This window comes from Hyla sarda, chromosome 11 (genome assembly GCF_029499605.1).
Source record: "Hyla sarda isolate aHylSar1 chromosome 11, aHylSar1.hap1, whole genome shotgun sequence".
In the NCBI taxonomy this organism is placed as follows: domain Eukaryota; kingdom Metazoa; phylum Chordata; class Amphibia; order Anura; family Hylidae; genus Hyla; species Hyla sarda.
Genome location: NC_079199.1, coordinates 98,095,384 through 98,123,356, shown reverse-complemented (window position 1 = coordinate 98,123,356; position 27,973 = coordinate 98,095,384). Strand labels below are relative to the sequence as shown.

General features: G+C 43.5%; 1 protein-coding gene across 4 annotated transcripts in view; it reads left to right on the top strand.

Moving 5' to 3' along the window:
• Positions 1–27,973, top strand: part of CASQ1 (calsequestrin 1) — an 85,265-nt gene that overhangs the window by 43,634 nt on the left and 13,658 nt on the right. For all 4 annotated transcript variants that reach the window (XM_056544970.1, XM_056544969.1, XM_056544972.1 and 1 more), the window contains 4 exons: positions 3,972–4,083; positions 11,943–12,016; positions 18,726–18,856; positions 27,522–27,567. In XM_056544970.1, the coding sequence (XP_056400945.1) occupies positions 3,972–4,083; positions 11,943–12,016; positions 18,726–18,856; positions 27,522–27,567 (363 nt within the window). The remainder of the gene's footprint in view (positions 1–3,971; positions 4,084–11,942; positions 12,017–18,725; positions 18,857–27,521; positions 27,568–27,973) is intronic.

Here is a 27,973-nt window from a genome sequence, read left to right as displayed (position 1 = left end):
ATAAATAAAAAGGATAACAGAGCAGCAAGTAAAGAGCAAAAGCAGAAAGAAGAATAGAGTAGAGCTGAGGACAAAAAATTAGGTAAAGTGAGAGAATGAAATTAGGGAGAAAGGAAGCAGAAAGAGGAAAGAAGGTCGTAGAAGAGGAACAGGAAAAAGTGGAAGAGAGATAATGCAAAGGATGCAAGAAAAGAAGTAAGGAAGCAGAAGGGGATAGAAGGTAATTAATAAGGACCATACAGAAAGCGGAAAAGAAGAAAGGAAAGATGATAGCAGATCACCACAGGGTAGAGATATAATTGAAAATAGAAGGTACAAAGTAAAAAAATAAATAAAAATGGAGTACGGTAAAAAGATGAAGAATGTGAGAGGGTGGAAAGTAAAAAGAGGAGATCAGAGCAAAATTGAAAGAGAAGAGAGAAAATGAGAGATAGAAGATATGAAGTAAAGCAGCAGAAGGACAAATGTAACAAGAGAGGATAAGGGAAAAAGGAAGATGAGATGGAAATAAGGAAGTAGAAAAACAACTGAGAAAAAGAGCAAGAATGAAAGAAAAACTGAACAACAAATAATATATGAATAAAATAGCATGGATATAGGGAACAAAGCCAAATGGTAGAATGTTAAAATGAGGCAAACAGTGGAAGGTGTTGGAAGAGATGGACCAAAGGGGTGGAAAGTATCAGAAGAGAAAGATGACAAGGAGAAAAGAAAATAAGTTTAAGAAGGTAAAAAAAAGAACATAAAATAAATGTGATAGAATAGTGTGCAAAAAGAAAGGAAGAAACACAAGATGGACAGCAAATAGGGAGTTTTTGGGCCATAGTGACCAGAAATAGTAAAGAGAAGAAAGGAAGGAAGGAACCACCTAGACAATCAGGTGATGTGATAAACGGTAAGACATATCAGAAGACAAAGGGGACACAAGCTTCCAGAAGAGTAAAAATAGGCAACAGATGTGATATAAATGACAGGGTGAGGAATATGGGAGAAATAAGACCTGGGAGTGAAGAGAAAGATGATGAGGAGAGACGAGGTGGTTCAAGATGAGTCACAAGGTGAAGGGAGAGATGGATACAGTGAAGAATAAAGCAATGTAATGACGAGGATGAGACAAAAGCAACAGGAGGCCAAGAGAGAAGCGTGACATTAGCAGGAGAGGAAAAATACATCCAACCCCAGCCGACTAGTCAAGAGACAGATGACAGGAGGGGCTGCAGGAGCCTCGGTGGGTGAAAAAGGCCCAAGATGAAGATGGAAGAGGCTTCTTCTGCAGGTGGATGACCTTAGGACTCTACATTTAAGCTAAAATTCCCGACACTGTGGCAGTGCTAAAACCTCTTCTTCATCATTAAGATGCCTCCTGCCACTAGTTATTGGCAGTGTTATTTAAAGAGGACACACTCTGCTTAGCACAGACAGTAAATCCTGGCAGTGTTTACAGAATGAAGTCCCGGCTGACCCCAATTACAGCTACAGAATCCAAAATCGGAAAGACTGCACAACACAACCAGGAAAAGCTATTGAAATCCCTTCCCTCAGAAAGAGACACATTTGGAATAAGACCGTTTAGCCCTGTGAGGTTATATAAGCCTTTCGGAAGGTCCTTGGGGCCACCAGGTCACTGTCCATCACAAGAGACATATTGATAATGTTTTCTACATTCTACATTTGCGTGCATAAAGTTTAACACTATCGAAAGTACTTAAAAAAAGTGGAATAAACATCATCTCTCTCGGTCCATATGTTACATCCCGGAGAGAGTGCAGATGGTATGTGTCCTGTGGTTGAAGGGGTTTGGGGTAACCTTGATGGTTGTGTGCAAGAATGAATGCAAGACATAGATGGAACTCGAAAACAACTCATTGCTCGCTTTACTGGTAGTTACAAAAAATCATCCAACATGGAGGCACATAAACATAAGCAGGTTTAGCTTGGGCTGGAGAAGGGTGGTCCAGAGTGTATGCTTTTTCCTAAGGTCCAAGGAGCTAGGCCTTCTTTACTCTAGTAATCCTACATGGCTTGAAAAACATTGCAAAAAGAAGGCCATATTGGCCAAAACATGATTAAACCAGCAGGTACAAAGATAAAGAAATCGCATCCAAGCATTTTAGAAAACATACTATAAACGTTGGTGAAAAGCCACTAACAAAAAGTTGGTCACAACCCACCATGACATTAAGTTACCTCCCCCACTAATATAACATCATACTTCTGCTCAACTCTCGGCCTTCCGACGGACTAAGCGACAAGAGCTCCCTATACCGGAGCACAGCGGCTGTGTGAAAATGGCCTTAGATTGATAATAAGAGGTATAGGGAAAGGGAGATGGATAGTAAAGATATAAAAAAAGAAGAGATAGTGACAGGGAGAAGGGAAACAGAAAGATGGCAGAAGGTTGTAGAAGAGGAACAGAAAAAAATGAAAGAGATAATTCAAAAAGATGAAAAGAATAAATAAAAAGGATAAGAGAGCAGCAAGTAAAGAACAAAAGAAGAAACAAGAGTAGAGTAGAGCTAAGGACAAAAAAGTAGAGAAAGTGGGACAAGGAAGTTAGGGAGAAGGGGAGCAGAAAGAGGGCAGAAGGTCTCAGAAGAGGAATAGGAAAAAGTGGAAGAGATAATGCAAAAGATGGAAAGAATAAATGAAAAGGATAAGAGAGCAGAAGAAAGGTTTAGTTTGGGCTGGAGAAGGGTGGTCAGATATTGGGTGCTCAACTTCTTAAGAATAAAGCAATATCCACAGTTCAAATCCATATGAGAAAAGGTAAGATGAAGCACTCACTATATTGTCCAAATCTTCTTTATTTCATGCAAAAAGTACAGACATAGCGGGGGAGACATCACAGGGGGCTGGGGAACGTGGCAAGACAACAGTTCGGCACCTATGGGTGCTTTGTCCGGCTGGACAGTATGGTGAGTGCTCCATAGGCCGGAGGAAGCACCCGTAGTGCAAAACTGTTGTTTAACCCACGTTCCCCAGCACTCTGTGATGTCTTCCTGCTATGTCTGTACTTTTTGTATGCACACATTGGTGCAAAACTGTTGTCCAGTGGGCCAAGTGGATGTGTGGACCAAGTGGATGTGTTTTCCTACCTCTGATCTCTGCTATGTTCCAAGAGGTAGAGTAAAGAAGAATCCATATGAGAAAAGGTAAGATGGAACACCCACCATACTGTCCAGCCGGACGAAGTACCCATTGGTGCAAAACTGTTGGTTCCCCACAATCCCAAGCCCTTTGTGATGTCTCCCCGCTATGTCTGTACTTTTTGTATGAAATAAAGGAGATTTTGACAGTGTGGTGAGTGCTCCATCTTACCTTTTCTCATATGGATTGCTATTTACTCTACCTCTTGGAACATGACTGAGCTCAGAGCTAAGAAAACCCATCCAATTGGCCACCGGTACTGCAATTCCCAATGGTGGGGTGTAGATCTAGTAAAATCATGAAGTCACACAGCACTAGGGCTGGCAAGAAGACCATTTTGGTCTTAGCAAGTAGCTATGGTGCCCTTGTTCAACTTCTCCCCAAAGACTGGAATTCTTCCTGCACTCAGATTAGGAACTGGTTAGGAGAGTGTCTTGGACAGGATTCTTAGCAGAATCTGACTTTGCCCCCAGGCTCTTTTGGACTACCGTCCTCTCACAACTTCTCACATAGGAAGAGGATGACTAATCCGAAAGGTAAAAGCAGTGGTGCTTAGGCTGGGAGGCAGGTTGCTTTAACAGAAACCTTCCTCCTGCTGAACTGTCTCTAAAAGAGATCAAACCTTTAGTAACCTAATAGTAACCCTTTTCCTAAGCCCCGCCTTCTAATGCTCCAGTCAAGCAGGGCTAATGCATTGAGATCTTTGATAATGCCTAATCCTATAGGCAATACCTAAAGGTGGTTCAAGTCATCTAAAATTGTGCTGCCCACTGGTGCTTGAAGTGAGTAGAAGTCTTAACTATAATGGATATTTTCCTTTGCAGGTTCTGGAGGACCCAGTGGAATTCATTGATGGAAGTCACGAACTTGCCGCCTTTGAGAATATTGAAGATGAACCGAAGCTGATTGGATATTTCAAGAACGAGGATTCTGAGCGTAAGTAGAATTGTGTTTCTTTGTTCATTTCCTTCACAGGTGACAACTCTTCACTATGGCGGCCATTAGTGGTTTTCACTCTACATAGGGGCAGTCATCCCGAAGTCTGGCACACCTGTCCTGCATTATAGGGCATTCTGAGGCAGTTCTATCGTTTCTGAAAGTTCTTCTGTCTTTTGACTACAACCATTCAGTATGAACTGGGGCAGAAATGCTGACGGGGGTTTTCAGTCTGTTGGAGGAATTTTCTACCCATGAAGCCTTGTGAAGAGGGGATGAATGCAGATTATGTGATGATACTCAGCAGATCCCCAGTACAATGGGTGCTCAGAGAGTGGGCCGGAGAAGCAGTGACTGCAGAGCTTTTTACTTAGTGGTCTTTACGTACTATCTCTATATCCCTATGTACAATCTATATGTCTTCACATACTATCTCTATATCCCTATGTACAATCTATATGTCTTCACATACTATCTCTATATCCCTATGTATAATCTCTATATCCCTATATACAATCTATATGTCTTCACATGCCATCTCTATATCTCTATGTATAATCCATATGTCTTCACATACTATCTCTATATCCCTATATACAATCTATATGTCTTCACATACTATCTCTATATCCCTATATACAATCTATATGTCTTCACATACTATCTCTATATCCCTATATACAATCTATATGTCTTCACATACTATCTCTATATCCCTAAGTACAATCTATATGTCTTCACATACTATCTATACAGTATATCTCTATATACAATCTATATGTCTTCACATACTATCTCTATATCTCTATATACAATCTATATGTCTTCACATACTATCTCTACATCCCTATGTACTATCTATATGTGTTTACATACTATCTATATATCCCTATGTACAATCTATATGTCTTCACATACTATCTCTATATCTCTATGTATAATCTATATGTCTTCAGAGTCGCCAAAATACCGTCTGTGCTGGTAAAAATACCGGCAATGCAATGGCCGGTATTTATCCAACCAATCCTCCAACTCCCGGAATGTTGCACCATATCCTATACCAGAGTTTCCCAACCAGAGTGCCTCCAGCTGTTGCAAAACTCCAACTCTCAGCATGCCCGGACAGCCGTTGGCTGTCCGGGCATGCTGGAAGTTGTAGTTTTGCAACAGCTGGAGGCGCCCCTGGTTGGCAAACACTGACCTACACTATATACTACTATATAGTCCAACATGCCGGGAGTTGTAGTTTTGCCGCAGCTGGAGGCACCCCTGGTTGGGAAACACTGACCTATACTATATACTGCTATATGGTCCAACATGCTGGGAGTTGTAGTTTTGCAACAGCTGGAGGCACCCCTGGTTGGGAAACACTGACCTATACTATATACTGCTACATGGTCCAACATGCTGGGAGTTGTAGTTTTGCAGCAGCTGGAGGCACCCTCTGGTTGGGAAACACTGACCTATACTATAAACTACTACATAGTCCAACATGTTGGGAGTTGTAGTTTTGCAACTGCTGGAGGCACCCCTGGTTGGGAAACACTGATCTATACTGTATACTACTTTATAGTCCAACATGCTGGTAGTTGTAGTTTTGCAACAGCTGGAGGCACCCCTGGTTGGAAAACACTGACCTATACTACATACTACTATATAGTCCAACATGCTGGGAGTTGTAGTTTTGCAACAGCTGGAGGCACCCCTGTTTGGGAAACACTGACCTATACTATATACTACTATATAGTCCAACATGCTGGGAGTTGTAGTTTTGCAACAGCTGGAGGCACCCCTGGTTGGGAAACACTGATCTATACTATATACTACTATATAGTCCAACATGCTGGGAGTTGTAGTTTTGCAACAGCTGCAGGCACCCCTGGTTGGGAAACATTGACCTATACTATATACTACTATATAGTCCAACAAGCTGGGAGTTGTAGTTTTCGTTTGGGGCAGCTGCTGAGCCACAGGCTGTATCAGGGCATGCTGGGAGTTGTAGTTAGTAACTAACTGCAACTCTCGAATTTAATTACAAAAAAGCGATCAAAAAGTCACAACAAAACAAAAATGGTTCTGTTCAAAACTACAGATCGGGCGCAAAAAATGCCCCTCATACAGGCCCCGTATAAGGAGAAATAAAAAAGTTATAGGGGTCAGAATAGGACAAAATTCCCCTGCATATGTGTATCCTGTGATGTCACGCATATATAATTAATTATGCAAATTAGCATGGCCGGGATTTTTTGGCAAGAAAGGTGGCCACCCTAGTGGTGTTACATCTCATCGCCATGCTATTAGTGATTCCCTATTAGGAACAGGGGGGCGGAGATGGTGCAGGTGAAGCAGGGGGGTGACTGATTTCACGCTAGACGGCGCTTCCTCTGGTACTGGCCAGAGGAAGCGCCGCCGAGCACGAAACTAGTTGCCGCCCCCATGTCACGCCCCCGCATCACCTGCACCATCATCGCTCCCCGTGTATCTGTCCATTGCTGTGAAGCTGTCCGCTGAAGTTTTGTAATAAAGTCTGAACTAATGCATCGGTACCTGTGGTGAGTGCGTTATCTTCTGCCATCTTTAGATTTTTTAGACTCCCTATTAGGTTCTGGAGTGTGGATAAACATTAGATGTCCAGCTGTGCACTTAGGGGTTAATTGCTCAAATGAAAGGCCCATTTAATGGGGGTATTAAGGGATTTAGTGAGTCAGCAGCTCGCCCGCTACCACTCCATTCACCAGCACAAAACAAGCTTCCGCAGCACCCCCGCCATGGCGTCCCACCGACCCCCCTCCCCAAACCTCTCTTGTTTATTTGGACCATTGAGAGAACTTTCCTTTCGACTGCTGAGTGAAAAGATCTGGTCAGATTCCAATGAACAGGACCCAGAAGCCATTACAGGAAGTCCTTCATCTACCGCCCCAAAATCCAGGGAATCCATTATGTACAAATTCATTATACAATGTAAGGATATGAACAGTCAAGGGTTAAACCGCTACACATTACATAAACCACTGACAGAATAATCTCCCCTGAAGTTTTACAGAACTGTACCCCAAGTGTTATTATCCTGTACCCCAAGTGTTATTATCCTGTACCCCAAGTGTTATTATCCTGTACCCCAAGTGTTATCATCCTGTACCCCAAGTGTTATTATCCTGTACCCCAAGTGTCAATATCCTGTACCCCAAGTGTTATCATCCTGTACCCCAAGTGTTATCATCCTGTACCCCAAGTGTCGTCATCCTGTACCCAAAGTGTTATCATCCTGTACCCCAAGTGTTATCATCCTGTACCCCGAGTGTTATTATCCTGTACCCCGAGTGTTATCATCCTGTACCCCAAGTGTTATTATCCTGTACCCCAAGTGTCGTCATCATGCCGTACCCCAAGTGTTATCATCCTGTACCCCAAGTGTCATCATCCTGTACCCCAAGTGTTATTATCCTGTACCCCAAGTGTCATCATCCTGTACCCCAAGTGTTATCATCCTGTACCCCAAGTGTCATCATCCTGTACCCCAAGTGTTATTATCCTGTACCCCAAGTGTTATCATCCTGTACCCCAAGTGTTATCATCCTGTACCCCAAGTGTCGTCATCCTGTACCCCAAGTGTCATCATCTTGTACCCCAAGTGTTATCATCCTGTACCCCAAATGTTATCATCCTGTACCCCAAGCGTTATCATCCTGCACCCCAAGTGTTATCATCCTGCACCCCAAGTGTTATCATCCTGTACCCCAAGTGTTATCATCCTGTACCCCAAGTGTCATCATCCTGTACCCCAAGTGTCATTATCCTGTACCCCAAGTGTTATTATCCTGTACCCCAAGTGTTATCATCCTGTACCCCAAGTGTTATCATCCTGTACCCCAAGTGTCGTCATCCTGTACCCCAAGTGTCATCATCTTGTACCCCAAGTGTTATTATCCTGTACCAAGTGTTATTATCCTGTACCCCAAGTTTTATTATCCTGTACCCCAAGTGTTATTATCCTGTACCCCAAGTGTTATCATCCTGTACCCCAAGTGTTATTATCCTGTACCCCAAGTGTTATCATCCTGTACCCCAAGTGTTATTATCCTGTACCCCAAGTGTTATTATCCTGTACCCCAAGTGTTATTATCCTGTACCCCAAGTGTTATCATCCTGTACCCCAAGTGTTATCATCCTGTACCTCAAGTGTTATCATCCTGTACCCCAAGTGTTATCATCCTGTACCCCAAGTGTCATTATCCTGTACCCCAAGTGTCATCATCCTGTACCCCAAGTGTCATCATCCTGTACCCCAAGTGTTATCATCCTGTACCCCGAGTGTTATCATCCTGTACCCCGAGTGTTATCATCATGTACCCCAAGTGTTACTATCCCAAATGTCAGTGTGCCATCCCGTTCATGCACCCTTGCATTTAGTAAATTCCTGTTTAGCAGAAAGCATGGAGCCGATTCCCTGTACGCCAGTATCAGTCATGGACTCTGTGTTTTATGAGATGATCTATTCCTCTGTACATGTTACTATCATTAGGACGGCAGCTTGTTAGTTCTGGCTGAGCTGCATGGTGTAGTCGTGCCAGTAACACATATCCTGTATAGCTTTCCAACCAAGCATGGTGCCACTATTGCACCATTCTGCTGGAACTACATCAGAGGCTTCAAATCGCCATGATACATCTTTAGAAAGTCATTTGGTTTATTCTACAAATGGTTAAAAAAAAATTTCAGTGGAGAACCCCTTTAAGGAGACCATAGAGGCCATAAAGCTTTTCTGTAGCAAGTGGAGAGAAAATACCCAGACCTGGTAGGTCCCTAGCCCTTTGTTATTGTGTGGTGAGAACCAATAGAGGTCTCCCCTCTCCATAGGAACCACATTGTTACCAAGCAGGGGTGTCATGGAAAGGGTAGGAAAGAAAAGGGAGACCCAAGGCCTTCTGTCCTTGGTCACAAAATCTGCATCCTATCTAAAGGTCCATAATAATATTTGATCATGGGACCAATCCGTCTTCTATGGACTCTAGGCCCTTTTGTCTTGGTTGGCAAAACATGGTGATCAGTGCCGGATGAATGGTGATGCAAGGCGGAGGCTTGTGACATCACGGCAACGCCTCCTCAATGCAAGTCTATGGGAGGGGGCGTAACGGAGGCGACTATAGTCTTAAAGGGGTACTCCACCCCAAGTCATCATAGGCTACGTTCACACAGCCGTCTGCTCTGCCCATTATGCAACCCGTTTACTAATTTTGCAAACAGGTTGCAAAGGGCTGTAAACAGATCCCAATGATCTCAATGGGATTTTTTTTACAGTCCTTTATCACCCATTTGTAACCCGTTATTTTTCACGGCCAAAAGTCGTTTCATGCAGTATTTTTTTGGTCGTCAAAAATAACGGGTTAAAAACAGGTCTTTTAAATTTAACATTGAAGTCTATGGGAAACGGGTTACAAACGGGTTACTCTTTAATATACCCGTTTGCACTCGTTTTTAACTCGTTTTTTGCACTCGTTTTTTTTTATGTTCCGTTATTTTACTTAAACGGCATAATATCGGAACGGGAACAAACGGCTGTGTGAATGAAGCCTAATACCCTATCCAAAGGATAGGGTATAAAATGTCTGATCCCAGGTGCCCTACCGCTGGGTACCCCCGCGATCTTGGCTGCGGCCCCTAGACTTCCTGTGCACGGTGCAAACTTGGTCCATGCCGGATGACTGGCGATTTGGGGCGGAGACTCGTGACGTCATGGCCATGCCCCCTCAATGCAAGTCTATAAGGGGCAGTCACGCCCCCTCTTTTAGACTTGCATTGTGGGGGCATGGCCGTGACATCACAAGTGGGGCGCGGCCGTGACGTCATGAGCCTCCAGGGCTGCACCCGATGCTAGTCCCCCATTCAATGAGATGGCCAAAATATCCCACATAATAAGGAATAATGGGCTAGGTCAGTGGGGTAGTGTGTAGAAGGACAACTTTAAAGACTTTTGAGTCCACCATATCCTCCACCATTTGGACCCTAGAGGTCATTGCACCCCTAGAAACCAATAAAATGTCTCAATTGAAAGGGTTATTTTCCGGTGACCATGCCAAAAGATTCGAAATGGTTGAGGAGAAAATTGAAAATGATAATAGTCCCAGTCCAGCAGCTACTGTCTCTTATCGAAGACAAGATTGACCGAATTTTATAATGACCTAGTCATTCAGCCCAATGTTCTCTTATCTGACTTTTCAGCATAATGTTAAATGTTCCAACATGTGTAATGCAACGATAAGAGAGAGGCTGACGCAGCCCTCGCCGCTCTTAATAATGGAGGAGGCTAATGTAATGCTTCCAAATAAAACTCAAATAAAAATGGATGACTGCTCCCTTTGAGACACGGCGGACATAGTATTACAATGTGCAGATGGATGAGGAGGGGAGACACGCTTAATCTTCCGAATTCACTCGCGGGCAACGTCCTTGAAAATGTCATATTTTTCCATAACTGTGTAAGTTTATCTGAAGGAGTCAGAAGAACCCATTTTATCATTGACAACTGGTTAACATTTACATGCAGACCAAGAAAGAGCTTCAATCTGACTGTAGTGAGGCCCGTAGAAGTAGGGCTTCATCCCCCATGGCTATAGGATGTGGGAATCCCGGCAGTGCTTCAATTCTTCATGGCCCTGCAATGGCACAAGACATGGAGGCCAACCAAAGGGTCATGTTGACTTTTCATGGCATGAACCAATCAGAGGGGGGGGGTCATTTATATTTTTGCAACATCATGGAGCCTGACTGATCTTGAAGTCCATTCAACTTTTTACAAGAAATGACCATGGTTGATCAGAATGTATGTTATAAAGGAGTCAACTATATTCTTAAAGCGATACTCCGGTGAAAAACATTTTTTTTTAATCAACTGGTGCCAGAAAGTTAAACTGATTTGTAAATTACCTCTATTTAAAAAATCCTTAAGGATAGGGGATAAGTTTCAGATAGCGGGGGGTCCGACTGCTGGGACCCCACGCGATCTCTCTGTACGGGGGCCAGGCTCTCCGGCCCGATAGCGTGTGTCGATCACCGCACGAAGCGGCGGTCGACACGCTCCCTCAATATAGCGCTATAGCAGAGCCAGAGATTGCCGAAGGCAGCACTGCAGCTTCCATAGATTTGTATTGAGGGGGCGTGTCAGCCGACGCTTTGTGCGGTGGTCGACATGCCCCCTTCCCGCAGGCTGCCAGGGCCTCGTACGGGAGATTGCGGTCAGACCCCCCACTATCTGAAACTTATCCCCTATCCTTAGGATAGTGGTGAACAGGGCGGGCTTCTGGTTCAGGAATTTCTCAGCGCTGACCGGGAGAAGGATAGGGGATACGTTTTTCAGGACTGGACTACTCCTTTAATCCTTCCAGTATTTATCAACTGCTGTATGATCCAGAGGAAATTGTGTAGTTCTTTCCAGTCTGACCACAGTGCTCTCTGCTGGCACCTCTGTCCCTGTCAGGAACTGTCCAGAGCAGGAGATGTTTGCTATGGGGATTTGCTCCTGCTCTGGACAGTTCCTGACATGAGAGCACTGTGGTCAGACAGAAAATAAATTCAAAAAGAAAAGAACTTCCTGTGGAGCATACAGCAGCTGATAAGTACCAGAAGGGTTTACATTTTTAAATAGAAGTAATTTACAAATCTGTTTAACTTTCTCCCATCAGTTGATCACATTTTTTTTTCCCACCGGAGTACCCCTGTAAGAACTAGAGACAATGTATTTGATTTGTCAAATCTTTAGGAATGAGACACCTGGTTTAGCTATTTTACCAATGGGACAGTCTTTTCTTTAATATTCAACTTAAAGTCAGTAGGAAACAATATGTATGTTCTTTCTTTTACAGATTACAAGGCCTTTGAGGATGCAGCTGAAGAATTCCACCCCTACATCCCATTCTTTGCCACTTTTGACAGCAAGGTAAAAGTCATGTGATACTAGTCTGAAAACTTACCAATGCTTAAAGGGGTACTCTGCCGGAAAACATCTTATCCCCTACCCAAAGGATAGGGGATAAGATGTCTAATTGCAGGGGTCCTGCCGCTGGGGACCCCCACGATCTCCAACGCGCCACCCCAGTCATCCGGTGCACGGAGCAAACTCCGCTCCCTGCCCGATGACTGGTAACTACAGCTGCCACGCCCCCTAAATTGATGTCCATGGGAGGAGGAAGCGTGATGGCTCCTAACTAGCCGTACTAGCCATAGACATAAATTGAGGGGGCATGGCATGACGTCACGAACACGGAAGCTCCAAGCTTCCGTTTTCCAGACGCCACTACTGCCGGCCCAGAGATCGCGGGGTCCAGCACTGGGACCCCCGTGAACAGAAATCTTATCACTTATCCTTGGGATAGAAGATGAGATGTTTTCTGGCGGATTACCCCTTTAAGGCAATTTGCTCAAACACTATAGGGGAGATTTATCAAAACCTGTCTAGAGGAAACGTTGCTGAGTTGCCCATAGCAACCAATCAGATCGCTTCTTTAATTTTTCACAGCCTTTTTAATAAATGAAAGAAGTGATCTGATTGGTTGCTATGGGCAACTGGTCAACTTCTCCTCTAGACAAGTTTTGATAAATCTCCCCCTAAGTGATCTGCTCTAGAAACTTATCGCTATTGACTTACATGTCATTGAGACTTATCCTAAGAGAAGACGATATCTGAAAAGGTCCACGAGCACCACTAACAGAATAGAGGGGCACTAAGTGGTACACTGGAACCTTCTTGATACTATTAGAGGATTTCAAGTCACATCTTCTGAGGTGACAACCAGGGTTACCATGAGTACAAACCTGGGCAGGGTAAACATACTATTTACTTGTCAAGCTAAGAATGAGAAAGAGAGTGGGCCTACTCTGACCCCACGCCTAAGGTTCAACATACTTCTGGCGCCAACCATTGTTTGATGGTGCGGCGTCGTATACATGTGTTACAGCACCATTTTTTATTGATGGCAGTCTCAAAAGTTTGATATTCTAAGCTGTAGGAATGTGGTTACACGGGGTGGTATTGGTGGAAATACCTGATCACTTTGTGACGCCAGAGCACAGTAAACCTATACACGGTCCGAGGTTAGAGACAGCTTTTCCTGGGCCAGACATGTGGAGTAAATAAACACACCAACGTCAAATTAATTTAGAAAAATATATTACCTGGCATTATAATACACAACTAATGTAACAGTAGAACTCTGATGGGCCCAACACCTTGTGCTGCCAAGCTGCCTGAGACAGTCCAAAGCCACAGGACAGCTATTGGTGCTGGGACACCATAGAAACACCTACTAGATCAAAAGGGTTCTGCTGTTGGCACAACCCCTCACTGTATGGAGTTGGCAGGATATCCCAGATCATGGACCACCAAAGGTGTTGACTAGTCTCTGTGACCCATCAGAAGATAAGCAAAGGTTAATACCAACCATGACACACACACCTGCTGTGTGTTGCATCAGTCTAATGTCAGAATACAATAGAAAATTCTTTCAAGGTGGCGGAAACACAAGACACAAGCGCGCGGCCAGACCGAGTAATGAGTATTTTGATACAATTCCCTACATTGCAATTAAAAGCCATGACTGCCACTTTGGCTGTCAGAGAAATACTGTGTAATGGAGAAAAGGCTAGTTAGTCACCGACTTGTCACATAAGGGTGGGATCGGGGGGTCATTAGTCATGGCATTGCTTTACATTTTTTAAAAGGGCAGAAGAAAAAATCCTACCGAGGACATCTAACTATTTAATCTGCAATTCTTGTGACGATGAGCATCAATGGGGTCGTAAACACTCCAATCACATCCTAAAACTGAGATTTTGATGAATACCTCTTACTTTATTCTGAATGTTCCTTCTTCCATCATGCCCCTCCTGGGAGGAGCTATCAGCTTAATAGTAACTGGAAAAAGAGGGTTGGTCAACTTAAATGGGTACTCCGCCCCTAGACATCTTATCCCCCTATCCAAAGGATAGGATAAGATGTCAGATCGCCGGGGTCCCGCTGCTGGGGACCCCGGGATCTCCGCTGCGGCACCCCGCTATCATTACTGCACAGAGCATGCTCGCTCTGTGCGTAATGACCAGCAATACAGGGGCCGGAGCATGGTTAAGTCGTGATGTCAGGCCCGCCCCCTCAATACAAGTCTATGGGAGGGGGTGTGGCGGCCATCACGCCCCCTCCCATAGACTTGCATTAAGGGGGTGGGCTGTGACCTCACAAGGGGTGGGGCTGTGACGTCACGATGCTCTGGCCCCTGTATCGCCAGTCATTACGCACAGAGCGAGCGTGCTCTGTGCAGTAATGATAGCGGGGTGCCGCAGCGGAGATCCCGGGGGTCCCCAGCAGCGGGACCCCGGCGAACTGACATCCTATCCCATATCCTTGGGATAGGGGATAAGGTGTCTAGGGGCGGAGTAACCTAGACATAAAGATACTTCTATTAAAAAATCTTAATACTTCCAGTACTGATCAGCTGCTGTATGCTTCAAAGGAAGTTCTTTTCATTTTTAATTTATTTTCTGTCTAACCACAGTGCTCTCTGCTGACACCTCTGTCCATGTCAGGAACTGTCCAGAAAAGGCACAAATCCCCATAGCAAACCCATCCTGCTCTGGACAGTTCCTGACATGGACAGAGGTGTCAGCAGAGAGCACTGTGGTCAGACAGAAAAGAAATTAAAAATAAAAAGAACTTCCTGTGGAGCATACAACAGCTGATAAATACTGGAAGGATTAAGATTTTTTTAATAGAAGTAATTTACAAATCTGTTTAACGTTCTGGCACCAACTGATTAAGAAATTCCACCGCAGTATCCCTGACAGCCCGCGGGAAGGGGGCGTGTTGACCACCTGCACAAAGCAGCGGCTGACACGCCCCCTCAATATAACTCTATGGCAGAGCCGGAGATTGCCGAAGGCAGCGCTCCAGCTCTGCCATAGACTTGCATTGCGGGGGGGTGTCGGCCGCCGTTTCGTGCAGGTGGTCAACACGCCCCCTTCCCGCAGGCTGTCAGGGCCCAGTACAGGAGATCGCAGGGGGCCCCAGCGGTCGGACCCCCCGGCGATCTGAAACGTATCCCCTATCCTTAGGATAGGGGATACGTTTTTCACCACTGGACTACCCCTTTAATACCCACCTATGCAAAGCTCAGATTCAGAAGGAGTTAAAATGATAACATTCAACACTGGGATGAGTTCCAGAATAAGTCTATAGCATAAGCAAGTAATAAAAAACACTGTCACGAGTTACGCCTAATATCCGATACATGTAAGCAATAACCAGACTTAATTGTGCATCCCCATCGATTTCTGCTGTAGGCTTAAGCTACGTATGAATGATTGGAGGAGATGTCTTATCTGTGGAGTACACAAAAGAAGTGGAGGAAAGGAACGAATTTAGATGCCAAAGTTTGGGCAGAAAATCCAGTGACATCTCAATGATATTCAATTATTCAATTAGTGATGGGCGGTATACCGGTATGAACCGGATACCGTGTATTTTTTCTCCCACGGTATGGATTTTTGCCCGTACCGCTATATCGGTCGGGCCCCTCCCCCACCCTCCGAGTCAATAAAAAAAATTAAACTTACCCATAGTGGGGGTGGTCCGGGCCATCCATCCTTCCTGTAGTGTCCGGCGGCATTCCGGGTGAAGAGTGAACCGGTCCGGGCTGTCCTTCTCCGGGGGTCCTCTTCTCCACTTCGGGCAGGCTCCGGCCTAGTACGCTGCATAGACGGCGCTACGCTGTGACGTCAGGTGCGTCACTGTGCAGCGGCGTCTATGCAGCGTTACTAGGCCGGAGCCTGCCCGGAGTGGAGAAGAGGACCCCCGGAGAAGAAGGACAGCCTGGACCGGTTCACCCTCCCACCCGGAATGCCGCCGGACACTACAGGAAGGATGGATGGCCCGGACCACCCTCCCCGGACGGTCCCTGCAGCAACTGGGAAGGTGAGTCAGAGTTCTGGGATGGACAGGGGTCTGTATAATATACTATATCTACAGTAGGCCCTCCAGCTGTTGAGGCCCTCCAGCTGTTGCAAAACTACAACTCCCAGCATGCCCGGACAGCCAACGGCTGTCCGGGCATGCTGGGAGTAGTAGTTTTGCAACAGCTGGAGGCACCCCTAGTTGGGAAACATTGACCTATACTATACACTACTATATAGTCCAACATGCTGGGAGTTGTAGTTTTGCAACAGCTGGAGGCTGTAGGGTTGTTTGTTACATCTATTTAAAAGGGTACTCCACTGCCCCCCAGTGTTCAGATCATTTAGTTCCAAAAGCCCATTTAGTTCCGCTACGCCACCAAAATACCGTGAAATACCGTGATACTTTAGAAAAATACCATGATACTCATTTTTGGTCCTATCGCCCAGCACTATATTCAATATACATATATATCACTGTATATATATATATGTTGTGGGAGATTAGCTCAGTAGAACCTTTCAAATTGCAGTCGAAGACAGGGACGCAGAAGTAACATTTAATGGCTCCTCCTGTCTTTTTCAATAACAATACAAATATAATCTTGAGGCTCAGACATAAACACCAAAAAATCCTGTTTGTCCAGCACCAACTATACAGATCTCTTCCCTGTCTATACAGGTGGCTTACTACCAGCCACCCAACAAAGCAGACAACAGATATGTTACTCACACAGGTCACAAAGTCTTGCAAACCTCTGGGATCTGATTGTCATCAGTGGTGCAAGATTCTCACAACCGCACTTGCAGACTAACTCTCATCTAGTTTTAAAGCCAAGTGAGGAGCTGTCTTCAGCACCTGTGTTGATCTAGGCTAGTCTTAAAACCCGAAGTGTCCCTCTAGGCTAGTCTTAAAACCTAAAGTGTCCCTCGAAGGGGGTGAAAGTCCCCACTACCAAACCTACCTTTTATCCCATAAAAAAAAACCAGGCCTGATAACAGGACTTACCAAGGTCCCTGGATGAGATCTCCGCCTTCTGAAACCTGGGGTCCACATGACAGGTATCTTGGGGACTGTTCGTTCTAAATTCATAAAGTGTTATGGAAGTTTCTTAGGATTTTTATGGTTTGTTGGCCGTTCTGATCTAATCAGTAGGGGTATTTAATACTGTTTAATATTATTTAAATGTGAACCTGCCCCACGACATCTTATCCCCTATACAAAGGATAGGAGATAAGATACCTGATGTCCCGCCGCTGGGGACCCCCGCGATCTCAGCTGCGGTACCCCATTCATCTGGTGCATGGAGCGAACTTTGCTCCATGCCGGATGACTGGTGATGCGGAGCCAGAGGCTCGCAATGTCACGGCCACGCCCCCTCATGACGTCACGGCCATGCCCCTCAATGAAAGTATATGGGAGGGGGCTTGACAGCCATCACGCCCCAATCCCATAGACTTGCATTGAGGGGCGTGGCCGTGATGTCACGAGCCTCTGGCGTTGCACCTAATGCTCTAAACGAACGCTGGGTGCAGCAGGGAGAACACGGGAGGCCCCAGCAGCGGGATCCCCGCGATCGGACATCTTATTCCCTATCCTTTGGATAGGGGATAAGATGTCTAGGGGCAGAGTACTCCTTCAATAGAACCCAGAGGTTTGCAGACTCAAAAAGAAGACTTTGTGACCTATGTGAGTAACATTTTTGTTCTCTACTTTGTTAGGTGGCTGGTAGTAAGCCACCTGTATAGACAGGGAATAGTATTTCATAGTTGTCCGTTGGTAACCATACTAGCCATGATCATAATACTAAAATAATAAGAATAGGAAGCTTAGTCTACAGTGCCTTTGGCCATAGTCCACCTTAAAGGGGTACTCCCGTGGAAAACTTTTTTTTTTTTTTTTTTTAAATAAACTGGTGCCAAAAAGTTAAACAGATTTGTAAATTACTTCTATTAAAATATCTTAATTCTTCCAATAGTTATTAGCTTCTGAAGTTTTCTGTCTAACTGCTCAATGATGATGTCACATCCCGGGAGCTGTGCATGATGGGAAAATATCCCCATAGGAACTGCACAGCTCCCGGGACATGAGTCATCAGAAAGCAGTTAGACAGAAAACAACTCAACTTCAGAAGCTAATAACTATTGGAAGGATTAAGATTTTTTAATAGAAGTAATTCACAAATCTGTTTCATTTTCCGTAGTCAGTTGATATATTAAAAAAAAGTTTTTGCCTGGAATACCCCTTGAATAGTTTTTTTCTGTCAGATCACAGTGCTCTCTGCTGACACCTCTGTCTGTCTCTGGCACTGTCAAGAGCAGGAGATGTTTGCTATGGGGATTTTCTCCCACTCTGGACAGTTCCCGAGACAGACAGCGGTGTCAGCAGAGAGCACTGTGGTCAGACAGAAAAGAACAACTCAACTTCAGCAGCTGATAAGTACTGGAAGGATTAAGTATTTTTTAATAGAAGTCATTTACAAATCTGTTTAACTTTCTGGGGCTAGTTGATATGAAATTTTTTTTTTTCACTGGAGTACCCCTTTAAAGACTGAATAAGAAGGGACACGAGGATGAGTAAGATGTTGTAGATAAAGCACTGGAGCCCCTCACCAAATTGCTATTCAGGGACGATGCTCATAGGGTCTAAGTTGTACATCATACAAAATTATTTTTTTCACCCTCCCACTTTTTGTCTTTAAACCCAGGTCGCCAAGAAGTTGACCTTGAAGCTCAATGAGATTGACTACTACGAGCCATTCCATGATGAGCCCGTGACTATTCCCAACAAGCCCAACAGCGAGAAGGAGATTGTAGACTTCCTGCACCAACACAAGAGGTAAATCTCCATTATCCTAGTTCGGTAAAGGTGGATGAATTTAGGACGGATGTCCTTCACTATGACCGGAACCAATCATACGAAATCCCAAACATCAAGAATCCGACCCAACTGGTCACTGTCTTACCTACGTTCAGTTAGATAGATCTTAGACATGGGACTCTATATACCGACCATGTTTGGGGACACCTATCTAATTTCTATCCATAGCAGTTGGAATCTGGTGGAATCCATAAGAAAGCCCCCATAGACTTAGAAGATGACGTGTTCTTAAAGGGGTACTCCGCCCCTAGACGACATCTTATCCCCTACGATCTCCGTGCTGCACCCGGCATTCGTTTACAGCGTCAGTTTCAGTGCCGGAGGCTCGTGACGTCATGTCCGCGCCCCGCTCGTGACGTCACGGCCACGCCCCCTCAATGCAAGTCTATAAGAGGGGAGCGTGACGGCAGTCACGCTCCCCTCTTATAGACTTGCATTGAGGGGGCGTGGCTGTGACGTTACGAGCGGGGCGTGATCGTGACGTCAGGAGTCTCCACCTCACATTGCCAGTCATCCGGCAAGGAGCAAGATTTGCTCCGTGCACTGGATGTCTGGGGTGCCGCAGCCGGGACCCCCCGCAGTCAGACATCTTATCCCCTATCCTTTGGAAAGGGGATAAGATGTCTGGGGGTGGAGTACCCCTTTAAGAGCTTCAGATATAGAACAACACAGGAAGCATTATAGTATCATCTAGCCATCTCCAGCGAAGGGCGAGAGGCAGTAGTACTCACTGGGGAAGTTACCATGGTACCTGGCAAATAATGAAGCTGCCATAGAAACATGAGAAATAACAGGGATCGTGTCACCTGCTTTAAATTGAGGTTGACTTAACCCAACGTCCTCCCTACAGCTACAAAAGGTTTATAGAGAAATGAGAACTCACCTACTTCCGCAGATTATCTTTCTTCTACTTAGGAAGTAGCATTACAGTAGTTATATTCTTGTATATAGGAGCAGTATTATAGTAGCTATATTCTTGTATATAGGAGGCAGTATTATAGTAGTTATATTCTTGTATATATAGGAGCAGTATTATAGTGGTTATATTCTTGTATATAGGAGGCAGTATTATAGTAGTTATATTCTTGTATATAGGAGCAGTATTATAGTAGTTATATTCTTGTATATAGGAGCAGTATTATAGTAGTTATATTCTGGTATATAGGAGCAGTATTATTGTAGATATATTCTTGTATATAGGAGCAGTATTATAGTAGTTATATTCTTGTATATAGGAGCAGTATTATAGTAGATATATTCTTGTATATAGGAGCAGTATTATAGTAGTTATATTCTTGTATATAGGAGGCAGTATTATAGTAGTTATATTCTTGTACATAGGAGGCAGTATTATAGTAGTTATATTCTTGTATATAGGAGGCAATATTATAGTAGTTATATTCTTGTATATAGGAGGCAGTATTATAGTAGTTATATTCTTGTATATAGGAGCAGTATTATAGTAGTTATATTCTTGTATATAGGGGCAGTATTATAGTAGTTATATTCTTGTATATAGGAGCAGTATTATAGTAGTTATATTCTTGTACATAGGAGCAGTATTATAGTAGTTATATTCTTGTATATAGGAACAGTATTATAGTAGTTATATTCATGTATATAGGAGCAGTATTATAGTAGTTATATTCTTGTATATAGGAGCAGTATTATAGTAGTTATATTCTTGTATATAGGAGCAGTATTATAGTAATTATATTCTTGTATATAGGAGACAGTATTATAGTAGTTATATTCTTGTATATAGGAGCAGTATTATAGTAGTTATATTCTTGTATATAGGAGCAGTATTATAGTAGTTATATTCTTATATATGGGAGCAGTATTATAGTAGTTATATTCTTATATATGGGAGCAGTATTATAGTAGTTATATTCTTGTATATAGAAGCAGTATTATAGTAGTTATATTCTTGTATATAGGAACAGTATTATAGTAGTTATATTCATGTATATAGGAGCAGTATTATAGTAGTTATATTCTTGTATATAGGAGCAGTATTATAGTAGTTATATTCTTGTATATAGGAGCAGTATTATAGTAATTATATTCTTGTATATAGGAGACAGTATTATAGTAGTTATATTCTTGTATATAGGAGCAGTATTATAGTAGTTATATTCTTGTATATAGGAGCAGTATTATAGTAGTTATATTCTTATATATGGGAGCAGTATTATAGTATTTATATTCTTATATATGGGAGCAGTATTATAGTAGTTATATTCTTGTATATAGGAGCAGTATTATAGTAGTTATATTCTTATATATGGGAGCAGTATTATAGTAGTTATATTCTTGTATATAGGAGCAGTATTATAGTAGTTATATTCTTGTATATAGGAGCAGTATTATAGTAGTTATATTCTTATATATGGGAGCAGTATTATAGTAGTTATATTCTTGTATATAGGAGGCAGTATTATAGTAGTTATATTCTTGTATATAGGAGCAGTATTATAGTAGATGTATTCTTGTACATAACGTTAGTTAAGTAGTTACTATTAATTATTTTGCTAACAATATTCATGATAGTCTGTTAGGACTGTAGGGTAACAAAACAATCAAACATCAATCAGCTTTACTTTCTATCCGGCATTTAAAGGGGTACTCCACTGGAAAAAACTTTTTTTAAATCAACTGGTGCCAGAAAGTTAAACAGATTTGTAAATTACTTATTTTAAAAAATCTTAAAGTAGTACTCCGGTGCGCACTTTTCCCATTTTATCCCGTCCGGGCTGCAAAATAAAAGAAAACAAACTTACTCCTACCTGCCAACGAGCCCCCGGAGCTCCGGTACAGGTGTTCGGTCCCTGGGCTGTATTCTTCTTACTTCCTGTTAGCCCGACACGTCACACGGAGCTTCAGCCTGCGGCCGGTGATAGGCTGAAGCTCTGTGTGACGTGCCGGGCTAACAGGAAGTAAGAAGAATACAGCAGGGGACCGAACACCTGTACAGGAGTGTACCGGAGCTCCGGGGGCTCGTTGGCAAGTAAGAGAAAGTTTGTTTTCTTTTATTTTGCAGCCCGGACGGGATAAAATGAGAAAAATGCGCACCGGACTACTCCCTTAATCCTTTCAATACTTTTCAGTTGCTGTTATGATCCACAGGAAGTTCTTTTCTTTTTAAATTTCCTTTCTGTCTGACCACAGTGCTCTCTGCTGACACCTCTGTCCATTTTAGGAACTGTCCAGAGTAGGAGCAAATCCCCATAGAAAACCCATCCTGCTCTGGACAGTTCCTAAAATGGACAGAGGTGTCAGCAGAGAGCACTGTCGTCAGACAGAAAGGAAATTCCAAAAGAACAGAACTTCCTGTGGAGCATACAGCAGCTGATAAGTACTGGAAGGATTAAGATTTTTTTAATAGAAGTAATTTACAAATCTGTTTAGCTTTGTGGCACCAGTTGATTTAAAAAAAAATATTTTCCAGTGGAGTACCCCTTTAACACTGGACCCATTCGGGTATCATTAATGGTGATATCATGTCTTTTTCTCTCTGTAGACGTTTGTTTTTGAGGATCTTTTTGATGTGCTTTCAGAGCTGGCAGCGTAGGCTGACAATGGAATAGTTCCTAATGCTTCTATTATTTTGGGTCACAAACCTGGATCATTCTTTCGTAGTGTCTACCGCGAGACAAGCTCATGTCACACAGCGTCTGGCTTTTCAGCAGTGAAATAAGTGGCCTCATATCTGTTTTACTCCCTTTCGGACACAATAGTCTGTGTTCTGGGGATCGCTGCCCTGTTATTTTGTCATTAGTTCCCAGTTTGCCTTGTTTATGTGCAGTTTAAGCTTTTATTGTGGATATCTTAAAGGGGTACTCCCCCGGAAGACATTATTTTTAAATCAACTGGTGCCAGAAAGTTAAGCAGATTTGTAAATTACTTCTATTAAAAAAAATCTTAATCCTTCCAGTACCTATCAGCTGCTGTTGTGATCCACAGGAAGTTCTTTTCTTTTTGAATTTCCTTTCTGCCTGACCACAGTGCTCTCTGCTGACACCTCTGTCCATTTTAGGAACAGTTTAGGTACTAGCTGCCGAGCTGTTATATTTAAAGGGGTACTCTGCCCCTAGATATCTTATCCCCTATTCAAAGGATAGGGGATAAGATGTCTGATCGCTGGGGTCCCGCCGCTTGAGACCCCCGCCCTCTAAGCTGCGGCACCCCAGACATCTACAGAACTTCGCTCCATGCCGGATGATGTCATACCCCACTCATAACGTCACGCCCCCCCCCCCCCCAATGGAAGTCTACGTCTGTCACGCCCCCTCCCATATACTTGTGCCTCCGGTGCTGCACGCAACACTCTAAACTTACGCCACGTGGAGCAGGGAGATCGCGGGGATCCCTTTAACTTAGATACATCGGCTCATCGTACATCACACATGTAAGGCTTAAAGGGGAACTCCGCCCTTAGACATCTTATCCGCTATCCTTTGGATAGCGGATAAGATGTCTAAGGGCGGAGTTCCCCTTTAAGCCTTACATGTGTGATGTACGATGAGCCGATGTATCTAAGTTAAAGGGGTACTCCGGTGGAAAACTTTTTTTTTTTTTTTTTAATGAACTGGTGCCAGAAAGTTATACAGATTTGTAAATTACTTCTATTAAAAAATCTTTACCCTTTCAGTACTTTTTAGCAGCTGTATTCTACAGAGGAAATTCTATTCTTTTAGAATTTCTTTTTTGTCTTGTCCACAGTGCTCTCTGCTGACACCTCTGTCCGTATCAGGAACTGTCCAGAGCAGGAGAAAATCCCCATTGCAAACCTATGCTACTCTTGACAGTTCCTGACAAGGACAGAGGTGTCAGCAGAGAGCACTGTGGACAAGACAAAAAAGAAATTCAAAAAGAAAAGAATTTCCTCTGTAGAATACAGCTGCTAAAAAGTACTGGAAGGGTAAAGATTTTTTTAATAGAAGTAATTTACAAATCTGTTTAACTTTCTGGCACCAGTTGACTTATAAAAGACCTAAAAAAAATGTTTTCCACCGGAGTACCCCTTTAACCCTTTAATTATACATGATACTGTCTGCTGAGCTGGTGATTCTGAGCCTATCATGTTTGATGTGTGATACTGACCGGTGAGCCGGAGTACCTAAGTCTAATAGGAATAATACCATTTGCTGAGAACGTGTATCTAAGCCTATCACGCATGATACTGCTCAGCCCATGTATTGAAACCTCACATGTGTGATACTGATACTGCCTGCTGAGCTGGTGTATGTAAGTCAATTACGCCTGATTTTGTCTGCTAAGCCAGTGTATCTAAGCCTACCATGTGTGATACTGCCTGCTGAGCTGGTGTATCTAAGCCTACCATGTGTGATACTGCCTGCTGAGCTGGTGTATCTAAGCCTACCATGTGTGATACTGCCTGCTGAGCTGGTGTATCTAAGCCTACCATGTGTGATACTGCCTGCTGAGTTGGTGTATCTAAGCCTACCATGTGTGATACTGCCTGCTGAGCTGGTGCATCTAAGCCTACCATGTGTGATACTGCCTGCTGAGCTGGTGTATCTAAGAATACAATGTGTGATACTGCCTGCTGAGCTGGTGTATCTAAGAATACAATGTGTGATACTGCCTGCTGAGCTGGTGTATCTAAGCCAAGCATGTGTGATACTGCCTGCTGAGTTGGTGTATCTAAGCCTACCATGTGTGATACTGCCTGCTGAGCTGGTGCATCTAAGCCTACCATGTGTGATACTGCCTGCTGAGCTGGTGTATCTAAGCCTACCATGTGTGATACTGCCTGCTGAGCTGGTGTATCTAAGCCTACCATGTGTGATACTGCCTGCTGAGCTGGTGTATCTAAGCCAAGCATGTGTGATACTGCCTGCTGAGCTGGTGTATCTAAGCCTACCATGTGTGATACTGCCTGCTGAGCTGGTGTATTTAAGAATACCATGTGTGATACTGCCTGCTGAGCTGGTGTATCTAAGCCTACCATGTGTGATACTGCCTGCTGAGCTGGTGTATCTAAGCCAAGCATGTGTGATACTGCCTGCTGAGCTGGTGTATCTAAGCCTGTCATGTGTGATACTATCTGCTGAGCTGATACATCTAAGCCTTCAGTACCACAAAGATGTACATTCAGTGTGTTGGCGGCGTTTCCCCATCTGACTATGTCGGGGGCTCTGCGCCTCTTTGTAGCAGGTGTCTCTTTGCCGACAGTCTCAGGAGGGTTAAGTGTAGATAAGAGACTCCTCGGAGCTCGGTATTTGATGAAAGCGCCTCTCCATAGACACACTTTAAATATTGGCAGCTCAGAGACCCCGGTTGCCTTGACAACGAGGCCCTTAAACCGCGTACAAAGCAAATACCTTATTATTGTTGTTTCTTATGTATCATATCATTAATACTAAATCAGAGCGCAACGCAAATCCCCAGGCCATGGAGTGTAGGGAGGGAGACGCCTCGCTCACTTACTCTCTACAAAATGAGAACTTCAGGGCGAATATATAGGAAAAGGAGCTTATTTTCCATACGTAAGCCCCGCCTCTAATTGAGGTGGCCACACCCTTTCTATTTCCTGACTATTGCCCTAATCACAATGCCAATGGTGCCCCATTAACAATATGTTACCCCCATAACAATACTCTGGTGCCCCACAACAATATGTTACCCCCATAACAATACTCTGGTGCCCCACAACAATATGTTACCCCCATAACAATACTCTGGTGCCCCACAACAATATGTTACCCCCATAACAATACTCTGGTGCCCCACAACAATATGTTACCCCCATAACAATACTCTGGTGCCCCATTAACAATATGTTACACCCATAACAATACTCTGGTGCCCCATTAACAATATGTTACCCCCATAACAATACTCTGGTGCCACACAACAATATGTTACCCCCATAACAATACTCTGGTGCCCCATTAACAATATGTTACCCCCATAACAATACTCTGGTGCCCCATTAACAATATGGTACCCCCATAACAATTCTCTGGTGCCCCATTAACAATATGTTACACCCATAACAATACTCTGGTGCCCCAGTAACAATATGTTACCCCCATAACAATTCTCTGGTGCCCCATTAACAATATGTTACACCCATAACAATTCTCTGGTGCCCCATTAACAATATGTTACACCCATAACAATACTCTGGTGCCCCAGTAACAATATGTTACCCCCATAACAATACTCTGGTGCCCCATTAACAATATGGTACACCCATAACAATACTCTGGTGCCCCATTAACAATATGTTACCCCCATAACAATACTCTGGTGCCCCATTAACAATATGGTACCCCCATAACAATACTCTGGTGCCCCATTAACAATATGTTACCCCCATAACAATACTCTGGTGCCCCATTAACAATATGGTACCCCCATAACAATACTCTGGTGCCCCATTAACAATATGTTACCCCCATAACAATACTCTGGTGCCCCATTAACAATATGGTACCCCCATAACAATACTCTGGTGCCCCATTAACAATATGGTACCCCCATAACAATACTCTGGTGCCCCATTAACAATATGGTACCCCCATAACAATACTCTGGTGCCCCATTAACAATATGGTACCCCCATAACAATACTCTGGTGCCCCATTAACAATATGGTACCCCATAACAATACTCTAGTGCCCCATTAACAATATGGTACCCCCATAACAACACTCTGGTGCCCCATTAACAATATGGTACCCCCATAACCATACTCTGGTGCCCCACAACAATTAGTATGTTTCCCTCATAACAATAACACTCTATAACATAGTAATCCATAGAGGGTAATATTCATGAAAATTAAAGGGATAAAGGGGTACTCCAGTGGAAATTTTTTATTTTATTTATTTATTTTTAATCAACTGGTGCCAGAAAGTTAAACAGATTTGTAAATTACTTCTAATAAAAATCTTAATCCTTCCAGTACTTATTAGCTGCTGGATACTACAGAGGAAATTCTTTTCTGTTTGGAACACAGAGCTCTCTGCTGACATCATGTCCACAGTGCTCTCTGCTGACACCTCTGTCCATTTTAGGAACTGTCCAGAGTAGGAGAAAATCCCCATAGCAAACATATGCTGCTCTGGACAATTCCTAAAATGGACAGAGATGTCAGCAGAGAGCACTGTCCTCGTGATGTCAGCAGAGAGCTCTGTGTTACATACAAAGAAAATAATCTCCTCTGTTGTATTCAGCAGCTAATAAGTACTGGAAGGATTAAGATTTTTTTAATAGAAGGCATTTACAAATCTGTTTAACTTTCTGGCACCAGTTGATTTTAAAAAAAAGTTTTCCACCAGAGTACCCCTTTAACTAGCCGTAGTCTTAGCCAAGGATGGGCCATTTTTGAGGTAACTTTATTGCAGCGGGCAGAGCGGCGTCCTAATCGAGGGCGCTCTAGGCGGCTGCCTATTATGCCGCATCCAGTGTATTACACTATAGTATAAGAAAATGGTATAGAAAGAATAGAAAAGAGCAAAACACTTATTTAAAAAAAAAGGGAATCAAGTGACAACACCCAACTAATAGGCCTTACAGGGTCCCCAGTAGGACACTGCAGTTCTTTATGGTCCTGCTCACATGTATGGTTCCTTCTTATGTCTTTCAGACCAACACTGAGAAAACTCCAGCCTGACAGCATGTATGAGACCTGGGTAAGTTTACTTTACTGTATTAATAACTGAGAGAGCTACCAAAACTGATCTCATTACCTGGCTGTCCCTATGATAACACTTATTGTTCTGCTGTTTCCATGTATTATTTACTGTATGTGAAGCTAAATCCCCATTAACGTTTCCACCCTAATTGATTTACATTACGAGGGGTTTTCATGTACTCCAGTGGACTTTGATTGGGATGGTGATCTGGGTTTATACAAAGGCCGTCTGTATACATAGTAGGGTCGCCACCTGGCCGGTATTTTGGCCACCCATACGGTATTTTTATATAAAAAATACTGGCAATGCAATGGCCGGTATTTATCCAACCAATCCTCCAACTCCCGGAATGTTGCAGCATATACTATACCAGTGTTTCCCAACCAGAGCGCCTCCTGCTGTT